Raw genomic sequence first — 25,507 nt, forward strand, 5'->3', positions numbered from 1 at the left:
TCTGCTCCAGACAAAACTTGCAGGTAACAGTCTCTTGCTCGCACCCTCATTTCTCTGGCTTTACGTTGCTTTCTGTGGATGATGCTCTGCAGACCTTTCAAACTCTCTTCACTTAGGCCACATTGCGAATCTTAAAAGAAGAATGAAATAAAATAACATTAAGCCTCCCTTAGAAACTTTATAAACAGTCATCGTTGTGTATGTTTAATAGAGCTGCCCCCTAATACTAACGCAAAGATGTTAGTCTTTCAGAAAAGTCATAGTTCGATTAATTTGTATTTAATATGTCCCTGTAATTACATATGTGGGGCAGGACATTCAAAATTTGAAAATTGAAAGAGTTTCAAGGACAACTCCAAGCAAGATTCCCAACTTTCAGCTACCAATTGCTCTGTATATAAAAAAAAAAAAAAAAAAAAAAAAAAAAAAAAAAAAGTTGAGCCAACTTAAAATTAAGGCAACCAGCTTTTTGCAGATTTTTGAGTTCTCTCAAGTTATTTTTGTAGGATATTCTCAACTTTTTGTTGTATAAAATTAAAACAACAAGTTGAGAAAACTAAAAAATCTGCTGAATCTGGTTGCCTTAAAAATTTAAGTTGGCTCAACTTTTTTGTATTACAGTGTGGATAGAGATTTGGGCAAAGTGTAATGATGGCTCATACAGCTACATATGATGATACAATGAAATATGTTTTCATTAATAGTCTACTTTTTACTTTTTTAATGATTAGACAGGACACGTCCTCTATGTAATTACAGGAATATGGCATTTAGTAAAATGTAATTACAGGAATATGGCATTTAGTAAAAATCAGACTCTTACTAACAGTTAAATCAAAATAGTCTAACAGTTATGATGGCTTAAAGAACTTATAACATTCTTTCTCAGCCCTGGACCTGGAACTGAGTATTTTGAGAGTCCATTTTCCAGCAAAATCTTTGGTCAGGGGCAACCCTATGCTTAAGTTTGTGCCATATATTACAAATACGTACTTTTCAGTGTCTCACTGGCAAACAAGCAGGACAGTTCTCTGAGGGTATCAGAACGAGTTGAAAGATATTTCCAGTGGTTGTCCATTTCTGCAACAAGAATCTTCTGCTCCTCCTGAAGTCTCCTTAAATGACATGATGTCGAATGCTTTTCTCTTTGTCCTTAGATCGACAGAGTCTGGAACGCATGAGAAAAACTTATGTCATACATCAACCTTCAAAGAATCTTTAAAATCATTTGGGGTTGAAGACTGACATTTGAAGCATTGTGGGTAATGTGTCAGTATGTATAAGAATTGTCAGAAGACTAGTATACATACCACTGTGTGGTATCTGCCATGGCCAAGCGGTCTCACCAGACAAAATGGTTTCTAAGCACAGAGTTTCAGTGTGTGGGAAAAATTACAACAGTAACATATATATATATATATATATAATATATATATATATAAACACATATACACATATACACATATACACACACACACACACATAATTTCCTCACCGTCTGGCCACTCCTTTACATCATTGAGCCAGTCTTCCAATTGGCTCTCTGTCACTGCCAGTTCGACTTTCATAGACTCTAGGTTTTGCAGAGCTTTTGTGGTCTGCAATGACAAGCAATCACAGATTGTACAAAAACAAGAACCAAATGTTCAATGCACAGTTTCAAACACTAATAACATACATTACTGAACATCTAAAACAAATTCTACTGATGTTATCACCTTCTGATAACGGCGGGTTAGTGTGGTGCCCAAATTGTTGAACTTTTGCTGATTCCAGCACATGGCCATGAGAGTAAGCATGTCTGTGCGTCCTGCAAACAGAGAATATCATGTTACCATATTCCTCCTACTTATTATTTAATAGTGTAACTAGTGCAGTATGTGGTCATTTTACCTGCTTTGGACATGTGTTTTGTGGTCACTGCAATCCTAGACAGGAAAGCATTGCACTGTTCCACCTCCTCCCCTAGTGTTAAACCAGCCCCATCCTGATATGCCCCACTCCATTTCACCCGATTAGGAATAAAAAAAATCATAATGCTGAGAAAGTTTTGACATTAATTTGCAGATGTTCAGTTTTGATAATCACATAGCAAAGTTCACCTACCTCGCATTTAAAATCATGGGCTTTGGCATGAAACACTGAAAGGAAGGGCTTCATGTTAAGAAGGTGCTGGAGCTCTGGGCAGCTTTTTGCAACTCTTTGGAGGTAGGCCCAATATTTTCAGGTAACATCCATACAGAAAAAAGTTATTTGCCTACTGGCCAGCTTTTCTTGCAGGTACAGGGGATAGACAAAAATGTCACCCCTGTACAAAGATGGCCTGTTCTTCAGATCTAAAAAAAATTATAATAATAATAATAATAAACAATACAGAACAGGTACACAAAAGTTTATGATACTTTGTAATCAAATTGTACTTGGTGCACATTAAAGAGATATTTATTCTTATAAATATTGTTTCAACAGTGTGATATTATACACAATTTGAAATACCTAGCTGCATTCTTAAAACGGTAATGCTTGCGGTTTCCATCTACTGAAACTGCCAGCATATCTGGGGTGCACGCAGGACAGATGAAGGGCTCTTCCTTGCAGATTGTGTCCACCTCATATCGCACAGCCTCCCACTCAAAAAAACTTTTCAGAAAACTGTCAGTAGAGATCTTGCCAGTCTATTAAAATTAAGGAAACCAACAGCTAATAATGTTCAACAAATATATTAGCATCAAACAGTGTTTCATCCCACAATACAAAGAGATTAACAATACTGTAGGATAAATAAATTCAAAACTCACACGACCAAAGCGGACAGTTCGCTGATCCAGCATTCTTACAAATGCTTGGTAGGACAGTCCTGGTGCTGCCATCTTCATTTCTTCAAATGAGAAAAAGACATCTGTGGCATAAATTGTGGCAAAGTAAAGGGTCGCAGGCCAGTAGGCACTTCGATTTAGGTCGACCACTCCAGCAGCCCAAGTGGCTTGGCATGCCTCACAATTCAACTCAGGCATGCTTAGATCATATCGTCCTGGAAAAATCAAAAACACATCCACTTTAACGTAAACCTTATGATTAATGAGGGTTTGGATTCTTTAAACAATTTTTACATTACTTTGTATACTTTTTAAACATTACTCAGAAGTCATATGTAGATTTTACATACAGGCCTGTGCCAAACTTGGGAGTAGAGCATGTATAGATTTTTATCTTCACACCCTTACCATTCATTGTGATCACAGCAACAGTTTTCCCTGCTGACCCTCAATGACTCTGATGAACAACCACAAATTTTGTCAGGAATCTCCACAGGTACAAGCCGTACTGAAAAAGATCAAACATGTGAATTAAGATCATTTGTATTGACTGAGAAATATAACAGTGCAATGGTTCAATGGTAATGAAGTACATTGCTGAAAAAGTATAGAAGAGATGCTCAAAAAGCTTCAATTCAATATCAAACAATAAGAGACAAAAAGGCATTATTTAAATAGTAAAGCTTATGAGGCCTAATGATTCTGAGAATGATATGTATGTTGTACACTCACAAACCAGAACTAACCACAATGGGAAAGAGCCTTATCTACAACACGAGCTGTTGGAGGCAGTGGCTGGTAGAGTCCAGGAGTCATGGCATCTCGGTTATGGAGAACATGTCTGGTGTGCATGCTGACATCACATTCAGCACAGAAGAAGGGGCGTAGTTGACAGTCACCACACCGGACCACAGCTGGACTGCTCCCACACTGTTGGCAGATGTGTGTTGCCACATTTTCTTGTGCCGCAGCGGTGTTCACCAGACAGGGTCTCTCTGTCCTCCACCTCTCTGAAAAGAGACTTTGTCGTGTGCTCCAGTTCGAGGAAGCTAGGAGAGGATCTCTTGAGGTTCCAAGAGGTGATGCCTCATCATCTGAGGTATTGCTCAGTGAGTGCTGGAGATCTTGCAGAAACCACTGTTAAAATAGTATGGAATAATTAAAAACAACACTTTAATATATACATTAAAGTGTACTGCATGGAGTGCCTTTGACTGTGAAAAGGCCAGTATTCTGCCAAATTTAAAAAATGTAAATTTACACAATGAAGTACACACCAACAGTCTCTGGAGCAAAGGTCACCTCACAGTTAGTGTCAGGAGCATTGATGGGAGGATCAGTTTTCCGAATGTGATCAGCTGCACCAGATTAAAACAAAAAACAAAAAAACATTTACAACATTTTCAACTTCTCCCAAGGCTTGTTGCACAATTTTACCTCCCTTATAACCAGCCTGAAATGGCCAAAGCTCACTGTTTAATGTTTAGCTAGAGAGAAGGACTAGCAGACTTTTTATTTCCCAAACCTAAATGTGGACAGTACAGTTATCTATAAGGTGTCATATAGATGATGAAAGCTAATAAGAATGCTTGCTGTAGAAGCAGATCATTTAAAAAAGAAACAAGCTGGTTGGCTTCTGACAACACACTCAGAACAAACATAGCCTTACCAAGACCAATATTTTACTTCTTTACACAAATACTGTATGTAATCAATTTATTTTCACGTCAAAAATCAAATGAGTGGTTCTGGTTTGATTGTTTCCCTGACATATTACTTGTTTGATACATTCATAAGTGCCTAATCAATGTAGATATTCAATAGATAATGAATGAAAAACTATACTGACCCTTATTTGACTGATTCCTGCTTGATCTTGGCCTTGCATAGACAATGTTTCCATCAATGTCTCTCTTTCTCCAATGCACCCTTGGTTCAGGTATCTTTACTGGAGCTGCTTCCTCCTCTTCCTGCAGCTCACCAAGCAAGTCATCAAGACTGCGGAGTTCATCATTGAGTTCTTGATGATCAACCAGGTTATCCAGCTTCATAAACTGTTCTTGGAGTTCTGAATTACTCGTGGTGATGGGCAGAAACACAAACAGACAGAAAGACTCACAACAAAGATGGACAGATATGACAACTAGAGATGAGAACAGAGAGAGAGAGAGAGAGAGAGAGAGAGAGAGAGAGAGAGAGAGAGAGAGAGAGAGAGAGAGAGAGAGAGAGAGAGAGAGAGAGCTACAGAGAGACAAGTACAGGTTAACAAGACGGATGTGGCCCTTAAACGCTCTATAGCGTCGGCGATTAAAAGATGTCTTCTGTAGCCTACACATTAAAGGAACGTGATTTGAACGCCAATTAATGTATTTATTATTAGCAGTAGTAGTATGAGTCCTCACTATATTGATTATTAATATCCTTGATTATTACTATGAGATTAAATCAAACTGCTGTCTGGCCAGAGGAGAACGAAACACCGCTTCTTTCAGCACACGTTATTTTCCCTGTTTAATACTGTAAAGCTGCTTTGACACAATCAGCATTGTAAAAAGCGATATATAAATAACAGTGACTTAACTTGGCTATTATTATTATTATTAAAAGAGATGTTACAAGGCGCAATCGCATATTTATCATATCTTTTGTTTGTCACAATCTTGCCACGCTCTGCCTATCACCTCTAAAGTATGCAGAAGGTTATACGTAAGCATTTATACGTTAATTATATGAAAATACGTAAGATCCTTTACGTTTTTGAAGCTCAAATACGTGTATATAGTACGTATAGACGTCTGCTTAAACGTCACATGCATACGTTTTCCGTGGATAAATTTTACGTACAAATAGATACGTATTTTCATGAGATCACGTTGGATTATCATGGGACTTGACTAACCCATCACTAACCCATTTGACTGAAATAATAGCTAAACTTGCTAATGATAGTTAGACTACATTGATCAGGCTGCTGACTAGTTTTGATTTCCTCTCTGTTGACACATTGCAGTTTTTTATTATTATTATTAATTTATTTATTTATTTTTGGTCTATTGTGTGACACAAAACTCACAAATGTATTTTATCATTCAAGTGTCATTTATGAAACTGTGTGAAATGAGCAGCACACTTTGTACTCAAGTTACCGAAAACTTACATATTCAAAATAGTATCATAAAACAGTATCAAAATATGGGGACACTTTTTCCCAGTACTTGAAAGGCTAGAAATGCTTCTGCACTTTCAAATGTTCTTTATTTAGCTTTACCTTTCCTTTCTTACTCTAATTTTTCCTTTTCAATAGGTTGTTTATGTATTTGTTCAACGGTTTTGTGCCAAAGGAGTCACTCATGCGGCATTCAACTCTTTTAGACTTGTATGAGAAGCTACAGTAATATGATCTATGATAAAATATGTAAAAGCACGAATATAGGTGTGTCTTTTGACACACTAACAGCAGATTAGCAGACTTGTGTTTTACCTTTGATAACCACCGTACAATACCGTGAGATGATAATGTTTTTATTGTAACCATGGTATTGCCCTCAGTCGCATATGACAAAAATAATTACTATCAAACCCTGGAGAGAGACACTGTGTTTTTAACATGTTCATACACATACTGTAGCATTACTAGTCAGTACAATTTATTCTGCTTTCAGGATCTCTTAGCATGACCTCATTATATTTAATTACTATACTAATGTATTGGAAAATCATATGTTAGTTTCGAAGTCAGTCACTGGCTTTATGTAATTCAGATGATCTTCACTAATGTTTGTGGCATGTATCATATTAGACAATGTTGTTTCCCTATCTCTGATGTGGTAGGAGGGTGGAACTAGTTATGTAAAAAAAAAAAAAGGTTTGTCACACTATGTACTTCACACTCACCGTGCACGGTGCCATGCCATGATAGTGCTTGATAATGTGTATGAAATTCTGCAGAGGAAATATGGAGGAAGACTGTGAAAAACAAAGGTAAAGCACCAATGCTTCTGTTTTAATTTGTATGTTAAATTATAGAGACATAACATATTTTATTGTAAGTTACTACCCACATTGTAGGAAGTGTACCGTACAGTTAACGATTCAATTTGTAAAATCTTTTTAGAAGTGGCATACAGATTTAGATAAGACCAGTTTCTATCCACCTTGTGCATGAGTTGCAAAACATTAAATATAACTGAAGATTCTTTGTGCTTTTATTAACTGTATTACCTTATCATATATACCTTGTACAGCATCACTGTGTGTATAAATGATAACAAAAGTTTATTTGGATGAATGCATCAATACACAACATTCCAAAAGATATGTGAAACATTTTTCTCTCTTTTTAGTCATGGCCAATCAAGTAGTGGATGCAGATCTCTTCGTTCGTTTTTTATAGTCACCATTTCCCTGTTCCTGTTCCTGTGCTACATTGTACCCTATGAACTCTCAGAATCCTGGGCTGCAACAGTTGGATTATTTCTTCCAGAGAAATTTACTACTAAAATGATCAATGATTCGCTGAATAGAGTGCTAAAAGTGACTTCTGTGGACCCGTGGAAACCTCTGGAACCATATTGTGTGGCATACCCACACAAGTATAATTTAGTTTTGAATGAGCCAGAGAAGTGCCAGAAGGAAAACCCTTTCATAGTATTAATGGTACCAGTAGCTCCAAGCAATACAGCTTCTCGGGACGCCATTCGTTCAACTTGGGGATCAGAGAGGTTAGTTGGGGACAAGACCGTGAGCATATTATTTCTGTTGGGTCTCCCCACTTCAGAAGAAAGAGAAACGCTTCAACAAAATTTGCTACAAGAAAGTGAGAAGTATCATGACCTTATACAAAGTGATTTCTGGGACAGTTACTACAATCTTACCATTAAGACAATGGTAATGCTAGAATGGCTGACTGTTTACTGTACAAATGCCTCCTATGCAATGAAAGTTGACTCTGATGTGTTTGTCAATGTGAAAACCTTAGTCAATATGCTTCTGTCTGCTCCAAAGCAGAACTATATGACTGGACTTGTGGCTAGGAATGCAGTGGTACTGAGAAACCCTCTTTCTAAATGGTATCTTCCAAAAACCGTTTATGAGCCACCTTTTTATCCACCCTATGCTCTGGGTTTGGGATATGTTTTCACCTTAGACCTGCCAGAGAAACTTGTTAAGGCAGCCCGAGTTGTCAGACCAGTTTACATAGAGGATGTATTTCTAGGTCTATGTATGACACATTTAGGAATTGCTCCGAGCAATCCACCTGATGGAAGCCTATTCAGTGTCTTCCCTGTAGAATACAACCGCTGCCGCTATTCAAAACTCATCGCCACAACGACACGAAGCTTGAAAGACCAAGTGGAGTTTTGGAAGGATTTACAGAGACCTGGTCCATATTGCTAACAACAAATAGTTAAATCTGTGTAATGGTCACATGACTTACAAAGCTTGCCTGTCTTTTTATACATGGACAACCAAAAACAGGCTACAACAAAGCCAGGTTAATTGTGTCTTCGGGTTCACACTGCATAATTTCAGCCCTGATTTTTGTATTGTAAAATAAAAACTTAAAATTTGAAAATTTGAATAAAAACTTGAACTACGCTAGCAACAGATTTCAAAGGTGTTTTTCAGCATTTCTCTCTCTCTCTTTTTAGTGCTGCTATATATTTGTTTATGATAAGATATATTATTATCAGAAGAACTAATGTCAGTTTTGGTAAGATAAATATTTCATTATTTTTTGCCATAAACACATTTGGTAACACTTTATTTTATGGTTTCCTGGTTGCAAATGCTACATGTTGCTATAGGCATAAGAAATTATGCACAATTTCATGAAACTAACTCTAAACCAAACCCTCAATCTAACACTAACCATATAGTAAGTACATGTAGTTAATTAATATTACTTGGTACTTAAATGTATAATGTACAACTGTAACAAGGAAACGGTAAAATAAATTGTAACCACTTCTAATGGCTCATAATTTCTGGCACCTTATTTCAATGTGAAGGACCTGGTCAGCACTTCCATGGTTTCTTTCAGTGGCTGTGACTAATTTACAAGCTGCTGTCAATGACTTTAATGTTAATCAAAAAAAAGATTCACTCACTGCTCTTGACTGAATAACTTTTGTAGCTTTAACAATGAATGATCTTTATTAATTTATAGAGGGGAAATTCAATGTTATTCTGTTCTGTTTTTGAAAACCTATAAACCTAAAATCCTAAAGCCTCTTTAATTTGTATCTTTGTTCTGTTTATTTATTTGTGCTATTGCTTGTAATTGTTGTGAAACGACAGAGAGGTTTGGATCCATTTGCAGCTTTATTAAGAGTAGTCAGGCAGTACAGGGTCAAACACCAGCAGATCAAACAGCAGAGGCAAAACAGAGACAGAGTCGAATAACCAGGGCAGGCGGCAAACAAACACAGTCCAGTATAAACAATCCGGGTCGGGACAGGCAGCAAACAATCAGAGTAACGGTAGAACAGTCCAAGATCAAATCAAGAAAACAAACAGGGGTAGACCGCTCAGAAATGATGGCCGGGGCAAATCAAGACTTCGCAACGAGTCTGAGTGGAAGTGTGGCTTATATGTGTGTGTGTAAATGAGGTGCAGGTGTGTGGCGTGATCAGTCCCAGGTAAGAGGGATGATGGGAAATGGAGTCCGAATAGTAACTGACAAATACTCAGGTGAAGGTTCCCTCTGGTGGACCGGAGGAGGCAGTATGGGAGCCTCCTCTATAACGGTAATGTGTTCATTTGTTCTTATTTACTGACTTTTCACTTTTCACTATTTTTGTTAGGCTAGTAGTTTTTGCTTTGGTGTTAAAATTGGAATCATGAATTGTAAAATTTAACTGGTATCTAAAGCGTTGATATCATATAAGCTTGTTTATTAAAATGCAAGATAACATGAGCAAAAAAACCAACAAACTATGACAGCAACCTTTTTTTTATAGCAGGGCCAGTGAAAATGTTTGCAGGACAAGTAAAAAATTTAACCACCTGCCCAGCCGGGCCAGTAGAAAAAATCCTGAGCCTTGAGCCCTGTACTATATGCAAAGAAGAGGCCATATCTTTGGCTAAAGCATTTGTTAAACAAAATGTATTGGTTTTGAAAAGAAAGTGATGGCATTTATAAAGCGTTCAATGACTAAAGTATATTTAAAGTGTTTGTTAATATTTGTGAGGAACAAAAATAAACAGATAGATGCAAAGGATTTTATGATTTTAAGGTGTCTTTTCATGAGTCAAATTCCAATTTAATGCTAATTGTAGACAGTTAGTTGTAAACATATTTTCACAGGCTTACTCTGATTATGAGATTGTATGGTTTTATGGTCATTTTAGTTGTGCAGTCTCCTTGGACAATTTTTAATACTGTAATAATCTACCATCTGACCAAAAAATTACATGCAAACTCTGCAAAGAAAGGTCCTCTGGCTCAGCCAGGACTCAAAACAGTGACCTTCTTGATATGAGGCGACAGTGCTACTAGTCATCCTTTATTGACTGATAATAACTTTTAGTATTTAGCGGTAGTTGTCAGGAAGAATGTAAATGCTTTCTCACACGATTGGATAATAATAATAATACACTTTATTTTATATAGCGCCTTTAAAAGTAGCATCTCAAAGCACTTTACATACAAATATAAAGTAAAAAAGATACACACAAGAGTACAGGCAGTAAAAAACAAATAAAACAAAAGGCCAATATAATAAAACACAAAGTAATCACATAAGTCACATAAAAGCTACCCTAAAAAAGTAAGTTTTAAGGGATGATTTAAAAACACTAAGAGATTCTGCATTTCTAATCTCAGAGGGCAGGGAATTCCACAATTTAGGAGCCAATTGTTACGTGTCTGTTTCTGTTTAGTTCTCTTAGGCTCCTATTTGGTTCCTCCTGTTCTTGTTTCCTGTCATTAGTTAATCATCGTTCATCCTCATCACCTGTGTTATATTAATTATCTTGTTTCCTCATTTGGTCGATCCCTTTATAAGTCCTGAGTTCTCCTCTTGTCTTTTGTCAGATCTCGAGTTAAGTTAATGTAAAGTGTGTTGCTGTTTAATAAAGCATACTCCTTTTCATTTACTCCTTCGGCGTGCGCTTTACTACAACCACTACACACATAATACCAATGAAAAGAAAGCCCGATTACCCATAGTTTTAAGCCGAGTTGATTGAACAGTTACCAGCTTCAGAGGAGCGTAGAACACGTGTAGGGGGTTAAAAGCTCTGACAAATATTGAGGAACCAAATTATTCAAGGCCTTATAAGTAAGCATGAGAATTTTAAAATCGATACGAAAACTTACAGGAAGCCAGTGCAATTTTTCCAAGACAGGTGTAATGTGCTCCCTTGCACTGGTCCTAGACAGTATTCTGGCAGCTGAATTTTGCACCAACCATTAATTTACTTAGGGTAGCTTTTGAAACTCCAGCCAGCAAAGCATTACAATAATCAATACGCGAAAACACAAAAGTGTTGATTAACTTTTCAGTCACAGAAAAAGTCAACATGGGACGTAATTTGGCAATGTTTCAGAGATGAAAAAAATATGCTTTGACTGTATTACGAACATGCGGATCAAATGTTAAGTTGGTGTCAAATATCACCCCCAGATTTTTTTTGTTTAGTTTGAAACTGTAAAGCAGAGCCATCCAGACCTAAAGTTGTGGACTCTGTTTTGCACAACTGGTGAGGGGAACCATTAAGCATCACTTTCCTTGTAAACATGCTGGTGAGTCCACCCGCTTCGAATGATATCAGTCGATTGAATGGCTGTTATCAGTGGTTATCAGGTCACAGATATGGACCAAAAGGGATCTGCTGAGCCTACTGGTAAGCTGAGAAGGCTGTTATCATCGATCCACATCCTTAATCACCGCACACATGTATGAAGGTGAAGTTACCACTGGAGTACCAGCAGAGGCGATCATTTGCCCATATCGCAAGAACTTCCAATATCGGGAACTTCCCTTCAGCCTAGCACTCTCACCCCGCACTTTTACGAAATGTGTGGACGCTGAGTTAGCTCCGCTGCTGCTACGGGGCGTCCACATACTCAATTACATCGACGATTGGTTGATTCTCGCTCAATCAGAGCGGAGGGTGGCTCAACATCGAGATGTTGTTCTCGCCCATATGAAAGTGCTGGGGTTAAGACTGAACGCCAAGAAGAGTGTTCTTTCTCCATTACAGAGAACCACTTATCTTGGTGTGGTGTGGGATTCGACCACGATGCAGGCACGTATGTCCCCTGCTCGGATCGAGTCGATCCTCACGGAGGTCGGGAGACTGAAAGAAGGCCAGTCACTCACTGTAAAGCAGTTTCAAAGACTGCTGGGTCTGATGGCAGCTGCGTCCAACGTGTTACCTATTGACCTGCTGTACATGAGACCCCTACAGTGGTGGCTCAAGACCAAGGGGTTCTTCCCCAGAGGAAACCCGCTTCTCATGATCAAGGTCACGCGGCGGTGCCTATGTGCCTTGGACATGTGGCGACAACCTTGGTTCTTGTCCCAGGGCCCGGTGCTGGGAGCTCCGTGTTGCTGCGTAATGCTAGCGACGGACGCATCCCTCACCGTTTGGGGAGCGGTCATGAGTGGCCGCCCTGCCCACGGTCTGTGGAGAGGTCATCATCTCGCCTGGCACATCAACAGGGCACATCAACAGGCTCGAGATGCTGGCCGTGTTTCAGGCTCTGAAATACTTTCTCCCAGACCTGAGAGGTCACCATGTGTTAGTTCGCACCGACAAGACATCAGTGGTCTCTTACATCAACCACCAAGGAGGTCTGCGGTCGCGCCCCCTGTACAGGCTGGCACACCAGATCCTTGTGTGGGCTCAGGGCAAACTCCTCTCATTAAGAGCAGTTTACATCCCTGGGCATCTCAATGTGGGAGCAGACACCCTGTCGAGGCAGGGGCTTTTATCCGGGGAATGGATGCCATGGTACAGACGTGGCCGAGGCTTCGTCTGTACGCCTTTCCCCCGATTGCTCTGCTCCCCGGAGTTCTGGAGAGAGTGCGCCGGACGGTCTCCGGCTGCTATTAGTAGCCCCGTTCTGGCTGGGCCGAGTATGGTTCTCGGACCTGATTTCCCTCCTCGACGGCTCTCCATGGGAGATTCCAGTCAGGAGGGATCTCCTCTCACAGGCAGGAGGCACCCTTGTGCATCCCCGCGCGGAGTTGTGGAAGCTGTGGGTGTGGCCCCTGAGTGGGCATGGCTCATAGCTTTCGGTCTCTCAACCGAGGTTGTTGAGACCATCCTCCAATCCAGAGCTCCCTCAACGAGAGAGACTGTACGCCCTGAAATGGAGACTCTTCACTTCATGGTGCGGAGATCGCCAGCTCAACCCAGTTAACTGCCCGGTTGGTACAGTGCTGGACTTCCTGCAGGCTCGACTCTCCGCAAGGTTAACCCACTCCACCTTGAAGGTTTATATGGCGGCGATCTTGGCCTACCACACCCCTCTTGGTGGGCAGTCAGTGGGCAGACACCCCCCTAGTTACACGTTTCCTCCGTGGTGCACTGAGGCTAAGGCCTCCAGTACGGTCCCGGGTCCCCCCTTGGGACTTGGCTGGGGTGTTGAATGCTCTCTGTAGGCCTCCATTTGAGCCTATTGAGGAGATCTCTGACCACCACCTTACCCTGGAGAACGTGTTTATTCTGGCGATGTCATCTCTGAAGAGAGTTGGGGACCTGCAGGCCCTGTCAGTGGCCCCTACCCATTTGGACTTTGCGCCTGGTATGGCCAAAGCCTTTCTTTACCCTCATGTAGGGTATGTCCCCAAAGTTCCTTCAGTCACGCCACAGCCTGTCGTTGAGCATCGGGCTGGAGGCATGCACACCTCCCAGTGCCGAGCCCTCATGATGAGATGATTGGCTCCTCAGCACGGGCCTCGCCCTGGTTCCTTTCTTCCCTGAAGTGCACGAGCAGCTGATGAAGTTGTGGATGGCCCCTTTTTATGACCAGAAGCGGCTCCCTCATCCTCGCTACCCTCAATGGCAGGGCGGCTAGGGGTTACGTTGACATTCCCCAGGTGGAGAGTGCGGTCGCGGTGCACCTGTGCCGGCAAAACGCTGCCACTTGGAGGAATCGTCCTCGTCTCCCGTCCAAAGCCTGTAAGCTGACGGCCGCTCTCGAGGCCAAAGCTTACAGCGCTGCGGGCCAAGCCGCCTCTGCACTGCATGCCATGGCTATCCTGCGAGTACAACAAGTCAAGGCATTAAAATGCACGAGGGTAGTACCAACCCGAGATTGAAGCAGAAACTGTGCTCAGCGACTGACCTCGCCCTATGGGCGACGGACGTCACAGCACAGTCCCTCGGGAAGGCGATGTCCAAGAGCGCCATCTATTGCTCAGCCTTGCTGAGAGGATCGATGTTGACAAAGTGCACTTTCTCGATGCTCTCGTCTCCCAGGCTGGACTGTTCGGCGACCCAGCAGTTCTAGGCAGTACAGAAGCAGATCAAGGCAATCCAACACATCTTGCCCCGGCGTGATGCACCATCTGCCACCGCTCCGCTGCAGGGCAAGCCCCAGTCTGCTCGTCGCCGTGGCGCTCTCCTGTGTCCTCGAGAGCTGCTCCACCCCGTGCTGAATCGTCACCTAGGCCAGTGCGTCGAGCCTCTCATGGGTGAGCTGTGCCCCCCGTGTTCCAGCTGCCTCAGATGTTGTCCAGGGAGGCAATAAAGCGGCCCTGACACAGGTAACCCGGAGATGTGGGAAGCTGGGAAGGATCTCAGGAGATGACGAGGACAGCGCCGCTCGTTCCCCTGAAGTAGGGCAGGGGGAGAATCCTTCTGCTCCACCACAGTGTCAAAGAAAGAGCAATTTCCCTTTCCTCCGGGTTCTCAGGCTTGCAAGCTGACAGTGTGCGATGCACTGTCTCCTTACTCTCGCCTGCAATGCCCTTTCTTGCCAGCAGCCAAGAGATTGCGGTTGGGAGACGCGATGCCTCTCCACGCATCTCTGGAGGACCTGGGGAGTTCGGCGGGGATGTGTCAGAACGCAACGCCTTCTGTACCATCCAGCTCTGCTCCCCTCCGCTGCACCACCGCGAGTATGTCGATTGTCCCTTTGGTGCCACTCGCACGGAGTTTGGGGCGTGGCTTGCGCTGCCCAACCCGTCCTGCTGGCTCATTCACACAATCCGACTCGGCTATGCGATTCAGTTCGCCAGGCGACCTCCCAAGCTCAGCGGCGCTCTCAAGACTTCGGTGGCAGTCTGAGACGCACTTGTCTTGTGCGAGGAGATTGCTGTCGTCCTGGCAAAGGATGCAATCGAGCCGGTCCCTCCAGCCGAGATGAGGCAGGGGCTTTACAGCCCTTACTTTTGTACCTATTGTACCTAAGAAAGGCGGTGACCTTCGGCCAATCCTGGATCTGCGAATCTCGAATCGGGCCCTTCTCTAGCTCCCATTCAAGATGTTGACGCAGAAGCGCATCATCAGGTGCAACCAACCCCAGGATTGGTTTGCAGCGGTCGACCTGAAGGACGCTTACTTTCATGTCTTGATTCACCCTCGACACAGGCCGTTCCTACGGGTTGTGTTCGAGGGCCGGCATGGCAGTACAGGGTCCCCCCCTTCGGGCGCTCCCTGTCCCCTCGTGTCTTTGCAAAAGTCACAGAGGACGCCCTTGCCCCGTTACGGGAAGTGGGCATCAGGATCCTCAACTGTCTCGAGCATGGCCCACCCACGGACACATTGGTGCACAGCTGGCCTTGGGTTTTACGCAAGTTTGCGCTTCCGCCAGTGAGCCTTCTCGCACAGACACTGTGCAAAGTCAGGTTCTTAAAAAATGCACTGCAGTTGCAATTATTAGTGAACACAGGACCACTGTTTTACTGTAAATTTTGCAGGTGATCTGAAGAATCCTGAGCACTTTATATACAATGATGAGATGATGGTTGCATGGCAAGACGGTTATTTAAGTGATGACATTGCAGAAGAACAGCATAAGTTGGAGCAGGCAGAGCTGGTTATATTTCCCAGTGCTGCACAGTTACAAATGTCAAAGTTTACATTTCACTTTGATTTAAGAAAATAATATGATTTGGGTTATATCTACAGTTCCCTCTCTACTGGTTTAGTATACCTGCCATTATGAAGGGCTGGATAGACAGAGTCTTAACTCTTAACCTGCAGAAGATGTATGACAATGGCATTTTCAAGGTCTGAACCTTTAGAGTCAAAGCTTGTTTTGCTTGCTTGACATTGTGGATTTCAAGGAAGGATTCTGTTTTTGTAATTCTAATGGTGATCAGATTTAGTTAAAATGTCATTCACTATTCACACCAGGATAAGAAGGCCATACTTTCATTCACCACTGGGGGAATAGAGTCCATGTTTAAGCCCGATGGTGTCCATGGAGACATTAATGTTGCCCTCTGGCCTTTACAGGTGAGACAAAAATATTTAAAGTAAACTTTTTGTTTGATCTTTTGAAATATAGAGGACTAGTTATTCAAATTAAGCTGCAAGAACAGCTCTTTGTGCACTTGGAATCATGCTGTATTTAAGTGATCAGAGTTGAAGTCCCCATTAAATCCATAGGGAATGTGGGTTGTCACCTATTTTAGACTTCAACTTTGCATGTAAATGTTAAAAATTACAGATTAGGGAAATAAATAGGAAATATGGACATGGAACAGCTGCTACGTGACTTGGATGGGACAGTGGTGCTGGGGGTGGTGGGTGTTAGCTATAGAAATCAGCATGACAAATGATAGCCCATCCTGCGTAAAACATTATTACAGAAATGCAGAAAATGATCTGCAGAAAAAGTCAGAGCTGCAAGATATAAACTTACATCTCAGAATTCTCATTTTCTGTGACTTTTGAGTTTACACATTGCAGTTCTGTTTTTATTCTTTTTTTATTCTGCAATTATTCTGCCATTAAAAAAAAAGGTAATTAGGACTTTTTTCTCACAATTCAGACTTTTTCTCTCAATGGTGAGTTTATATCTTACAATTCGGCATTTCTATCTTGCAATTCTGAGTTTATGTCTCTCAATTTAGAAGCGAGTAGCCAAAGATTGTGGTTAAAAATGTCTCTAAATTTTTAACAATATGAGCAGCACTGCATGGATTGTGTGAATCAGTCACAATAGTTGCGTCCAAAGGATGTGTATATGCATATACTTATAGTGGGGCAAATAAATATTTTATACACTGCTGATTTTTCAAGTTTTCCCACTTACAAAGAATGGAGAGATCTGTAATTTTCATCGTAGGTACACCTCAAATGTGAGAGACAGAATATAAAAAAATGAATGAATGAATGCCTTTATTGTCACTGCACACACATACAATATGCATGTACGGTGAGATTTGAAAAAATCCAGAAAATCACATTGTATGATTTTTGAATAATTAATTTCCATTTTATTGCATGAAATAAGCATTTGATCACCTACCAACCAGCAAGAATTCTGGCTCTCACAGACCTGTTAGTTTGTCTTTAAGAAGCCCTCCTATCCTCCACTCATTCATTACCTGTATTAATTGCACCTGTTTGAACTCAAAAATTGTAGACCTGCACAAGGCTGGGATGGGCTACAGGACCAGGGGCGTAGCCATCATTTCAAAAGTGGGGGGGAAGAAATGTCTAGTGTTATACAGTACCATTAAAAGGACATCTTTGTACCTTATTTACCCCAAAAAGTTTTATAGTTGTACATTACGGTACATATTGGTACTCTAAGGTACTAATGTGCACCTTTTTGAGTATAAGTTACAAAGATGTCTTTATAAGGGTACTATTATTTACATATTTCAGATTGTATTTTGTGAGTGTTGTATGTACAGTACATGGCACACAGTAATGGATACTTGCACATTCACATACTCCTTTATTCTGTTCTGTTCTATTATACATTAGTCTGATTAGTCTATGTTAAAATAAATATCTTATCATAGACAATGCTGTAAATAATCTTTACCTCTGAAGCCTCACTGAAACTCATTCACTCTCAACTCTGAATTCACTTCTGCCTCCGTCTACAGCAAATAAAGCAGTGTTTGAAACATGTACATACAGGGAATAGTGACATACAGAAGAAAATAACACATTAAATACACTGCTGGACAATTACCAATCATTTGTATCCTAAATTATTTTTTAACACTTTAGAATGATAAACACATATTCACTATTAACTATGACTTTTACTTCAATAAACTCTTCATTTAGTGCTTATTAATAGCTTGTAAGGTAGTCTTTGTAGTTGTTAAGTTTAGGATTATGGGATGCAGAATATGGTCATGAAGAATACAGAATTAATATGTGCTTAAGTACTAATAAACAACCAATATGCAAGCTAATAATCTGTAAAAACAGCCAGGTGTTAAAAGCCACTCTATCAGTTCTTCTCAGCTGTGAAGTGTGTTTTTCTTGTGTCTCGTCCTGATTCTGCTCTAACAAACCTAGGCTGACTGTTTCTTGGTCATTCTTCACAACACATAAACACGTCAAATTAGTGCAATAATGACAGAGCACCCCTAAATTAAGATCGTCAGTGCTTGCATACTTGATTGAAATATATCATGTCACAATGCTGCAAACGCTGTAAATCTCAGTTCAACATGATCTTTATTCTTATTTGAAGGGTTCTGATAACATACATACGTGTTAAAATAAAAGACGTCACAAAAGAGTTACGGAAAAATAGACTGAAAATAAATAAGTGCATGTTTGCCCAGGCAGCTTTTTTTCTCTCCATATAATGAACATCAAAACTTGCTAATTATTCAACAAGAGCAATAGGCAGAGTCACTCAACATTGTGCAACACTTTTCGGATCCCACATGACAACTTACGCTGCTTGACTTCTTCGTAAAAAAGGAGTGAAGAGTTTCTTGCCGCTTTGAACTCATCTCGACCTCTATTGAATGATGGAGACAGCGCGGGACCGCGGGCGCGAGCCTGGGCATGTCTGTGGCGTCACAAACTGAGTGACTATGCTTGTTTGAGATGCGCCTTGCCTCGCCTGTAATTTAGTCGAGAGTAGGCGGCTGCAGTGAGGGGAGGAGTGAAAAAAAGTGCAGGCAAGCCGGACACTTCCTGAATCTCGTTGTGTTGTTGGACTGCAAACGTCAGCAATGGAAGAGATCGCGTTCGCGTTCTTTATTGCACTTTGTGGATGTCTTTTATAATCAAAGCCATAATGAGAAATGAGGAGCACACAGATGCTACACTAAATTTACACTGTTATGGGTTAAACATTTCAGAGTGGGATATGGCACAGCTGATTAACCTAATTATGTGTATCCTACTTAAGGGACAGGTTACCCCCCCCCCCCCCCCCCCCCCCAAAAAAAAAACATGAAATATATTCCATATAAATATATTACACAATTGTTTGTCACCTTAATGTAAATTTGAATTTCATGTTTAGGAAAAGTGTGTACAGCAAATTATTATTCAAAATTAATATGAAACAAAAACACATTTTAAATTAAGAAATTAGCATGCATGTGTGGGCTTTGTTTACTGCACTCCTGAAATAAGACATACCCAGATAAAGATCTCAGATAAAACACACAAACATGAGACCTAATTGCAAAACCGTCACATTAGATGTAGCCTATGCATGCATGTATTGATGGACTGACTAATTTATTTAATGGAATAATGTTGCACAAAAATGCAAATGTACAAAATTAACACCAGCATACAATACATAAAGAGAAAATTACAACAAACAGGACTTCAAACCAAGAAAATAAAAATAAAAGGGTAAATAAATAAAGCACATGTCCTAATTACTAATAAATTACTATAGAAAAAGTAAATAGTATTAGGCTATAGCTAATGGACTTCTTAGGATTAACGGGAAAAATATCAGATGACATTTGCAGCCAATGAGCATTAAGCTGTGTCGTCAGCAAGTCGTCTGCTTTTGCTCTCCACCAACTGCGCTCGACTGCAGAATCCGACACGTGCGCCTTGCGCTCGCGAGAGATTTTTGACATACGTCAGCATGACATCAGAGCAAGGCGGACCGCACTCGGACACATTTCTAACCGGCATGCATCTCGCGCTGATCACCGGTGATCGGTTCTGCACAGATTTTGCTCATCTCAAACAAGCCTACTGATTGCCATGGAAACATAAACGTCATGTATATCTTGTCTCTTTGAATTTTAAATCATTCTGCATTTATATACATTGCTCCATTAAAACCTCAACATGTCGAGAACACAACTGTCCAATGAAAAAGTGGACGAATTTACTTTTTATAAAAAGTGGGGGGGACAGGTCCCCCGCGTCCCCCGCGTAATCTACGCCCCTGTACAGTACAATAGGCAAACAGCTTGGTGAGAAGATGAGGGATCAGCCTATAACTACACGGGAGGACCTGGTCAATGACCGGAAGAGAGCTGGGACCACAGTCTCAACGGTTACCATTAGTAACACACTACACCGTCATGGATTAAAATCCTGCAGCGCGCGCAAGGTCCCCCTGCTCAAGCCAGCACATGTCCAGGCCCGTCTGAAGTTTGCCAAAGACCATCTGGATGATCCAGAGTAGGCATGGGAGAAGGTAATGTGGTCAGATGAGACCAAAATAGAACTTTTAGGTATAAACGCCACTCGCCGTGTTTGGAGGAAGAAGGAGGAGTACAATTCCATGAAGCATGGGGATGGAAACATCATGCTTTGGGTGTGCTTTTCTGCAAAGGGGACAGGACAACTGCACCGTATTAAGGGGAGGATGGATGGGGCCATGTATCGCCAGATTTTGGGCAACAACCTCCTTCCTTCAGTAAGAGCATTGAAGATGGGTCGTGGCTGGGTCTTCCAGCATGACAATGACCCCAAACACACAGCAAGGGCAACTAAGGAGTGGCTCCGTAAGAAACATTTCAAGGTCCTGGAGTGGCCTAGCCAGTCTCCAGACCTGAACCCAATAGAAAATCTATGGAGGGAGCTGAAACGCCGTGTTGCTCAGCGACAGCCCCAAAACCTGAAAGATCTGGAGAAGACCTGTATGGAGGAGTGGGCCAAAATCCCTGCTGCAGTGTGTGCAAACCTGGTCAAGAACGACACAGTCTCTCACAGTTGAGGTGTACCTACGATTAAAATGACAGATCTCTCCATTCTTTGTAAGTGGGAAAACTTGAAAAATCGGCAGTGTATCAAATATTTATTTGCCCCACTGTAATTGTATGATTTTTATAATGATATTTCGTCATTCAGCATTGGAGTCTGATAGCTCAGTTGAGTGCATGAAGTGTCCAAACATTCCACAGTTCCTTGGTTAATTAAGTGCATCATCTGTGTATTTAAACTGCACTTTTTTTTATACTACAAAATGGCATAAAATAGTGCATAAGTACTCAAATTGAGACGCACCTAATGTACTTTACAAAGAGGCTGATAATGACATGGCAAATGTTTATGATACGGCATACAATTTTTAACTTGTTAAATAATAAAACTTATACCATCTGAAATGAAGATTCTAAACAGATTGTGTTTTTGTTACAGAATGGAGTGCTGCGTTTCTGCGGGTTTCAGGTCCTCGCCCGCCAGATCTTCTGGTGTCCAGCACACACACCTCCAGATGCCAGAAATGCCATGTTAGAGGCATGGACGGAAAGACTGAATGGTGTATTTGCTGAAAAGCCTCTTTCATTTGCACCGACCAAATACTTTGATCTTACCATCCAAGGAGGATTTTGCCTTCGGTCAGAGGTGAAAGAAAAGTATGCCTCTGAGTCCTATGGCATTACCACGGCACAACATTTAGGCAAACCACTTCCTCCAGACAACCAGACCAAAGCTAAACAAAGCTAAAGGATCATAGATAATCATTCAAGGAATTTTTAGCAGAAAGGAGTTTTAGGTGAAATGTGCTTAAGATAAGATTATTCTTATAACATCAGCCTGTCATGTATACCTTAACCTTAATAAGCATGAAACAAATGAATGTGACTTATTTAAGAAATCTCATATTTTTTCTTAGTATATTTTCATGAATAGCTTGACTCATGTTGGCATTTTAGTGAAGTAATTTATCAAATATGGATTCTTTAATGATACTATTTTGTGGATGTTTGTGTGTGTGTGTGTATATATATATATATATATATATATATATATATATATATATTATATAATATACATACAGGGGTTAAATTGGGATTTGATATGTGGGGGGGGCTCTATGGTGTCAAAATAGTAACATTTAATTAAAAACAATTTGCAAATATAATTTATTCTGAAGCAATATTCTTAAGTTTTCTATCAGCTGTGCCTGTGACATATAAATCTGCATGTTTTTTATATTTACTCTAAGGGCATTTTTTACCTTTATAGAGGACATTTTCTCCCTATCTCATTAATACTTCATCTTTCATTTGAAATTCTTACATTTAATCTATAAATTCAATTATAATAATGCGATTAGTGTTATCTATACGTTATCAAATTAAAACATTTTCACAGAAAAAATACAACTGCATTGAATAATGTTATGAGATTGTTTTAACAATTTTTTTGAATATACAAACAAGAAATGATGGTGGAAATTATTATTTTAAGTTAAATTAATGTCAGTAGGTGTCAGTAGTGAGCGTTTAATGAGTGAGTCGAGTTGTTCATTCCATAGATATATATACTGTATATATATCTATGGTTCATTCAAGCAATTCGTTGAAACTGCCGATTCATCAGATGATTATGCATGGGGGACTAATCAAGCTTTGACTCAACCGACTCGTTCAAAACACGTAATCATTCAGCAATGAATCTGCTGTTTGCTGTGAGATGCGCTGTGGTTCCGCCTAATATTTAAGTGACTGAACTTGCTTATTGAACTATTAAACAGTCGTAATGGTGAAAACGCTGTGTGATGTTGCCTAACTAACTGTATATTAAATATAAAAACTTTATTTAAAATGTTTACCTCAGCATGCTGACTTTCTTTGTGTTGCGCGTTTTGATTTCTCCTGGAGAGGCTGCGCGAACCTCGCCTCAGCAGCGCAACTTTATGATGCAATACAGTAGCTCAGGCACGTGCAGATTATTTTTTTGTAATTAAACAGCCTTTTGTGAAGGCCTGTCCAATCAAACTATTAGTACAATTAATTAATAATAGTTTAGCCGTAATTTAAATTATCCACATGATGACATTTCACCTGATGATCTCATCCGGACGATCCCTCACTTTCAGACACCTTTAGGATGCCTTCAATAACGTCCGCGGCTGCCGGTAAGTGGAGTTCTCAATGACAATTTTATGATTGGTTTATAAAGGCTACTACGAACACCCTTTTCCCATTTTTATCACAGAATAATTCAGGAAATATATTTTATAGTTTCTATATTAAATGATGTCAATCAGTACAGCATTTTTCATATAGTTTATTTATTTATTACCTGAAGATATTTTCGCAATTGTGTGTTTATTGTCTAGTGACGGAATGTCTAGTGTTATACCTGTTTTTTTTTTTTTTTTTTTTTTCAGTTAACCCTTGTCTAATTGACAGGTTTTATTTTTAATCATACCTTTTTGCTTAATATGCTTTATGATTATAATATTATATATGATTATAAAACAGAAGGAAAGAAAGATAGAAAAAAGAAAAAGAAAGAAAGAAATACAACAGCTTGTCACTGGGACAGTACCCTTAAAAGCACATCTTTGTACCTCATTTACCCCAAAAAGTTTCATAGTTCTACATTACGGTACATATTGGTACTCTAATGTACTAATATGCACCTTTTTGAGTATAAGTTACAAAGATGTCCTTATAAGGGTACTATTATTTACATATTTCAGATTGTATTTTGTGTGTTGTATGTAGAGTACATGGCACACAGTAATGGATACTTGCACATTCACATACTCCTTTATTCTGTTCTGTTCTATTAGTCTGATTAGTCTATGTTAAAAGAAATATCTTATCATAGACAATGCTGTAAATAATCTTTACCTCTGAAGCCTCACTGAAACTTTCTGCCTCATTCACTCTCACTTCTGCCTCCGTCTACAGCAAATAAAGCAGTGTTTGAAACATGTACATACAGGGAATAAAAAATCTCAGTTCAACATGATCTTTATTCTTATTTGAAGGGTTCTGATAACATACATACGTGTTAAAATAAAAGACGTCACAAAAGAGTTACGGAAAAATAGACTGAAAATAAGTGCATGTTTGTCCAGGCAGCTTTTTATTCTCCATATAATGAACATCAAAACTTGCTAATTATTCAACAAGAGCAATAGGCAGAGTCACTCAACATTGTGCAACACTATTCAGATCCCACATGACAACTTACGCTGCTTGACTTCTTCGTAAAAAAGGAGTGAATAGTTTCTTGACGCTTTGAACTCATCTCGAGCTCTAATGAATGATGGATACAGCGCGGGACCGCGGGCGCGAGCCTGGGCATGTCGTGACGTCACAAACTGAGTGACTGATTGCCATGGAAACGTAAACGTCATGTATAAATTATATTGTCTCTTTGAATTTTAAATCATTCTGCATTTATATACATTGCTCCATTAAAACCTCAACATGTCGAGAACACAACTGTCCAATGAAAAAGTGCGGGGGACGAATTTACTTTTTATAAAAAGTGGGGGGGGGATCCGCCCCTGAATCCAGCTAACTGAGTTAGCGACGTACGAAGTAAATGTAACGAAGTACATGTAACTCGTTACTACCCACCTCTGGAAACCAGGGGGTTCTTCGTACGTCGCTAACTCAGTTAGCTGGATTCAGGGGCGTAGATGTTGAGTACATTTTTTGGGTAACTAATACTTTTAGAGTATATTTTAAAATGGGTACTTTTACTCTTACTCAAGTATATTTTTAGAGAAAAAACAGTACTTTTACTTCGTTACTGTGGGCGACTCTCCTCTCGTTACTGTATCTTAAAAATTAAAAATGCTTCGGTTTATTCCAAACGCGCCGTCTACTTTTCTCTGGGCAATGAACGATGCCCATTCGCGAATGATTCATTCTTTTGAGTCGATTCTGTTGGCAAACCAGTGAATCGGTTCGCGAATCAGTTTGAATGATTCGTTCAGTTCCCTGCCGCACGCGCTGAGTCTCTGAAGCGGTTCTCACTCAGATAACAGAGTTTAAGAACATCAAGAGCGCTGAAGACGTGGCTTTGGATCTACAGTCAGTTGAAAGCAAATCTGCAAAGGCTTGTTTGCTAGAGCTATATGAAGATCTTTATTAGATGAACACCGTGTGTGCTGTCTGTTCCACAGGTATAGGCCACGATACCACTATGACATTACCAGTTTGTTGTACATGTACCTTACATTAAATACAATGTATAATTTATACATTAAATAAGCTGTCACAGAGTATGAAATGAACACCCGCGGAACCCGCGTTAGCTCTGCGCAGCGGCGCGCGGCAGGGGCGTGTCTATGTGGTGGCCAGGGGTGGCACCGGCCCCCCCTGAAATTTGGCTGGCCACCCCAGGTGCCCCCCCTACCAGATGTCTTGCCATAGGCTTGTTTTTAGTTAATTTCTAACTGCATCTGGTGTATCTTGGCATGTGTAGGCAGCTGCCTAGGGCCGCTTTCTTCTCTTCTTTATTCATTTTAGCGTGATCTAAATGATAGATGTCGAGAGCGCATAATGTTACGCGATCATGTAATGCGCGAGCAGGAATCTCTCCACTCTCAAGCGGATTTCCTT

General features: G+C 40.5%; 1 protein-coding gene and 1 pseudogene across 2 annotated transcripts; both read left to right on the top strand.

The window, feature by feature from the left end:
• The first annotated feature begins 6,688 nt into the window (after positions 1 to 6,688).
• On the top strand, positions 6,689 to 9,053 carry LOC306874963 (beta-1,3-galactosyltransferase 2-like). The gene is made up of 2 exons (XM_079425306.1): positions 6,689 to 6,797; positions 7,160 to 9,053. The coding sequence occupies exons 1-2, from the start codon at positions 6,745 to 6,747 to the stop codon at positions 8,211 to 8,213; spliced, it is 1,107 nt and encodes a 368-aa protein (XP_079281432.1). The 5' UTR covers positions 6,689 to 6,744; the 3' UTR covers positions 8,214 to 9,053.
• A 6,344-nt stretch (positions 9,054 to 15,397) lies between these two features.
• On the top strand, positions 15,398 to 21,638 carry LOC306870341 (NAD(P)H dehydrogenase [quinone] 1-like; annotated as a pseudogene). Its single transcript has 5 exons — positions 15,398 to 15,587; positions 15,695 to 15,826; positions 15,906 to 16,007; positions 16,134 to 16,235; positions 21,330 to 21,638. The product of its transcript is annotated as an NAD(P)H dehydrogenase [quinone] 1-like (transcript).
• The last annotated feature ends 3,869 nt before the right edge of the window (positions 21,639 to 25,507 follow it).

Source organism: Barbus barbus, assembly GCF_936440315.1.
Source record: "Barbus barbus genome assembly, chromosome: 1".
Taxonomy (NCBI): Eukaryota; Metazoa; Chordata; class Actinopteri; order Cypriniformes; family Cyprinidae; genus Barbus; species Barbus barbus.

What these genes read in the sequence shown, in the direction of transcription:
- LOC306874963 (XM_079425306.1), top strand. Translation starts at nt 6,745, where the DNA reads ATGTGTATGAAATTCTGCAGAGGAAATATGGAGGAAGACTGTGAAAAA. An exon ending in GAAGACTGTGAAAAACAAAG is followed by an intron (nt 6,798 to 7,159) that starts GTAAAGCACCAA and finishes CTCTCTTTTTAG; the next exon opens with TCATGGCCAATCAAGTAGTG.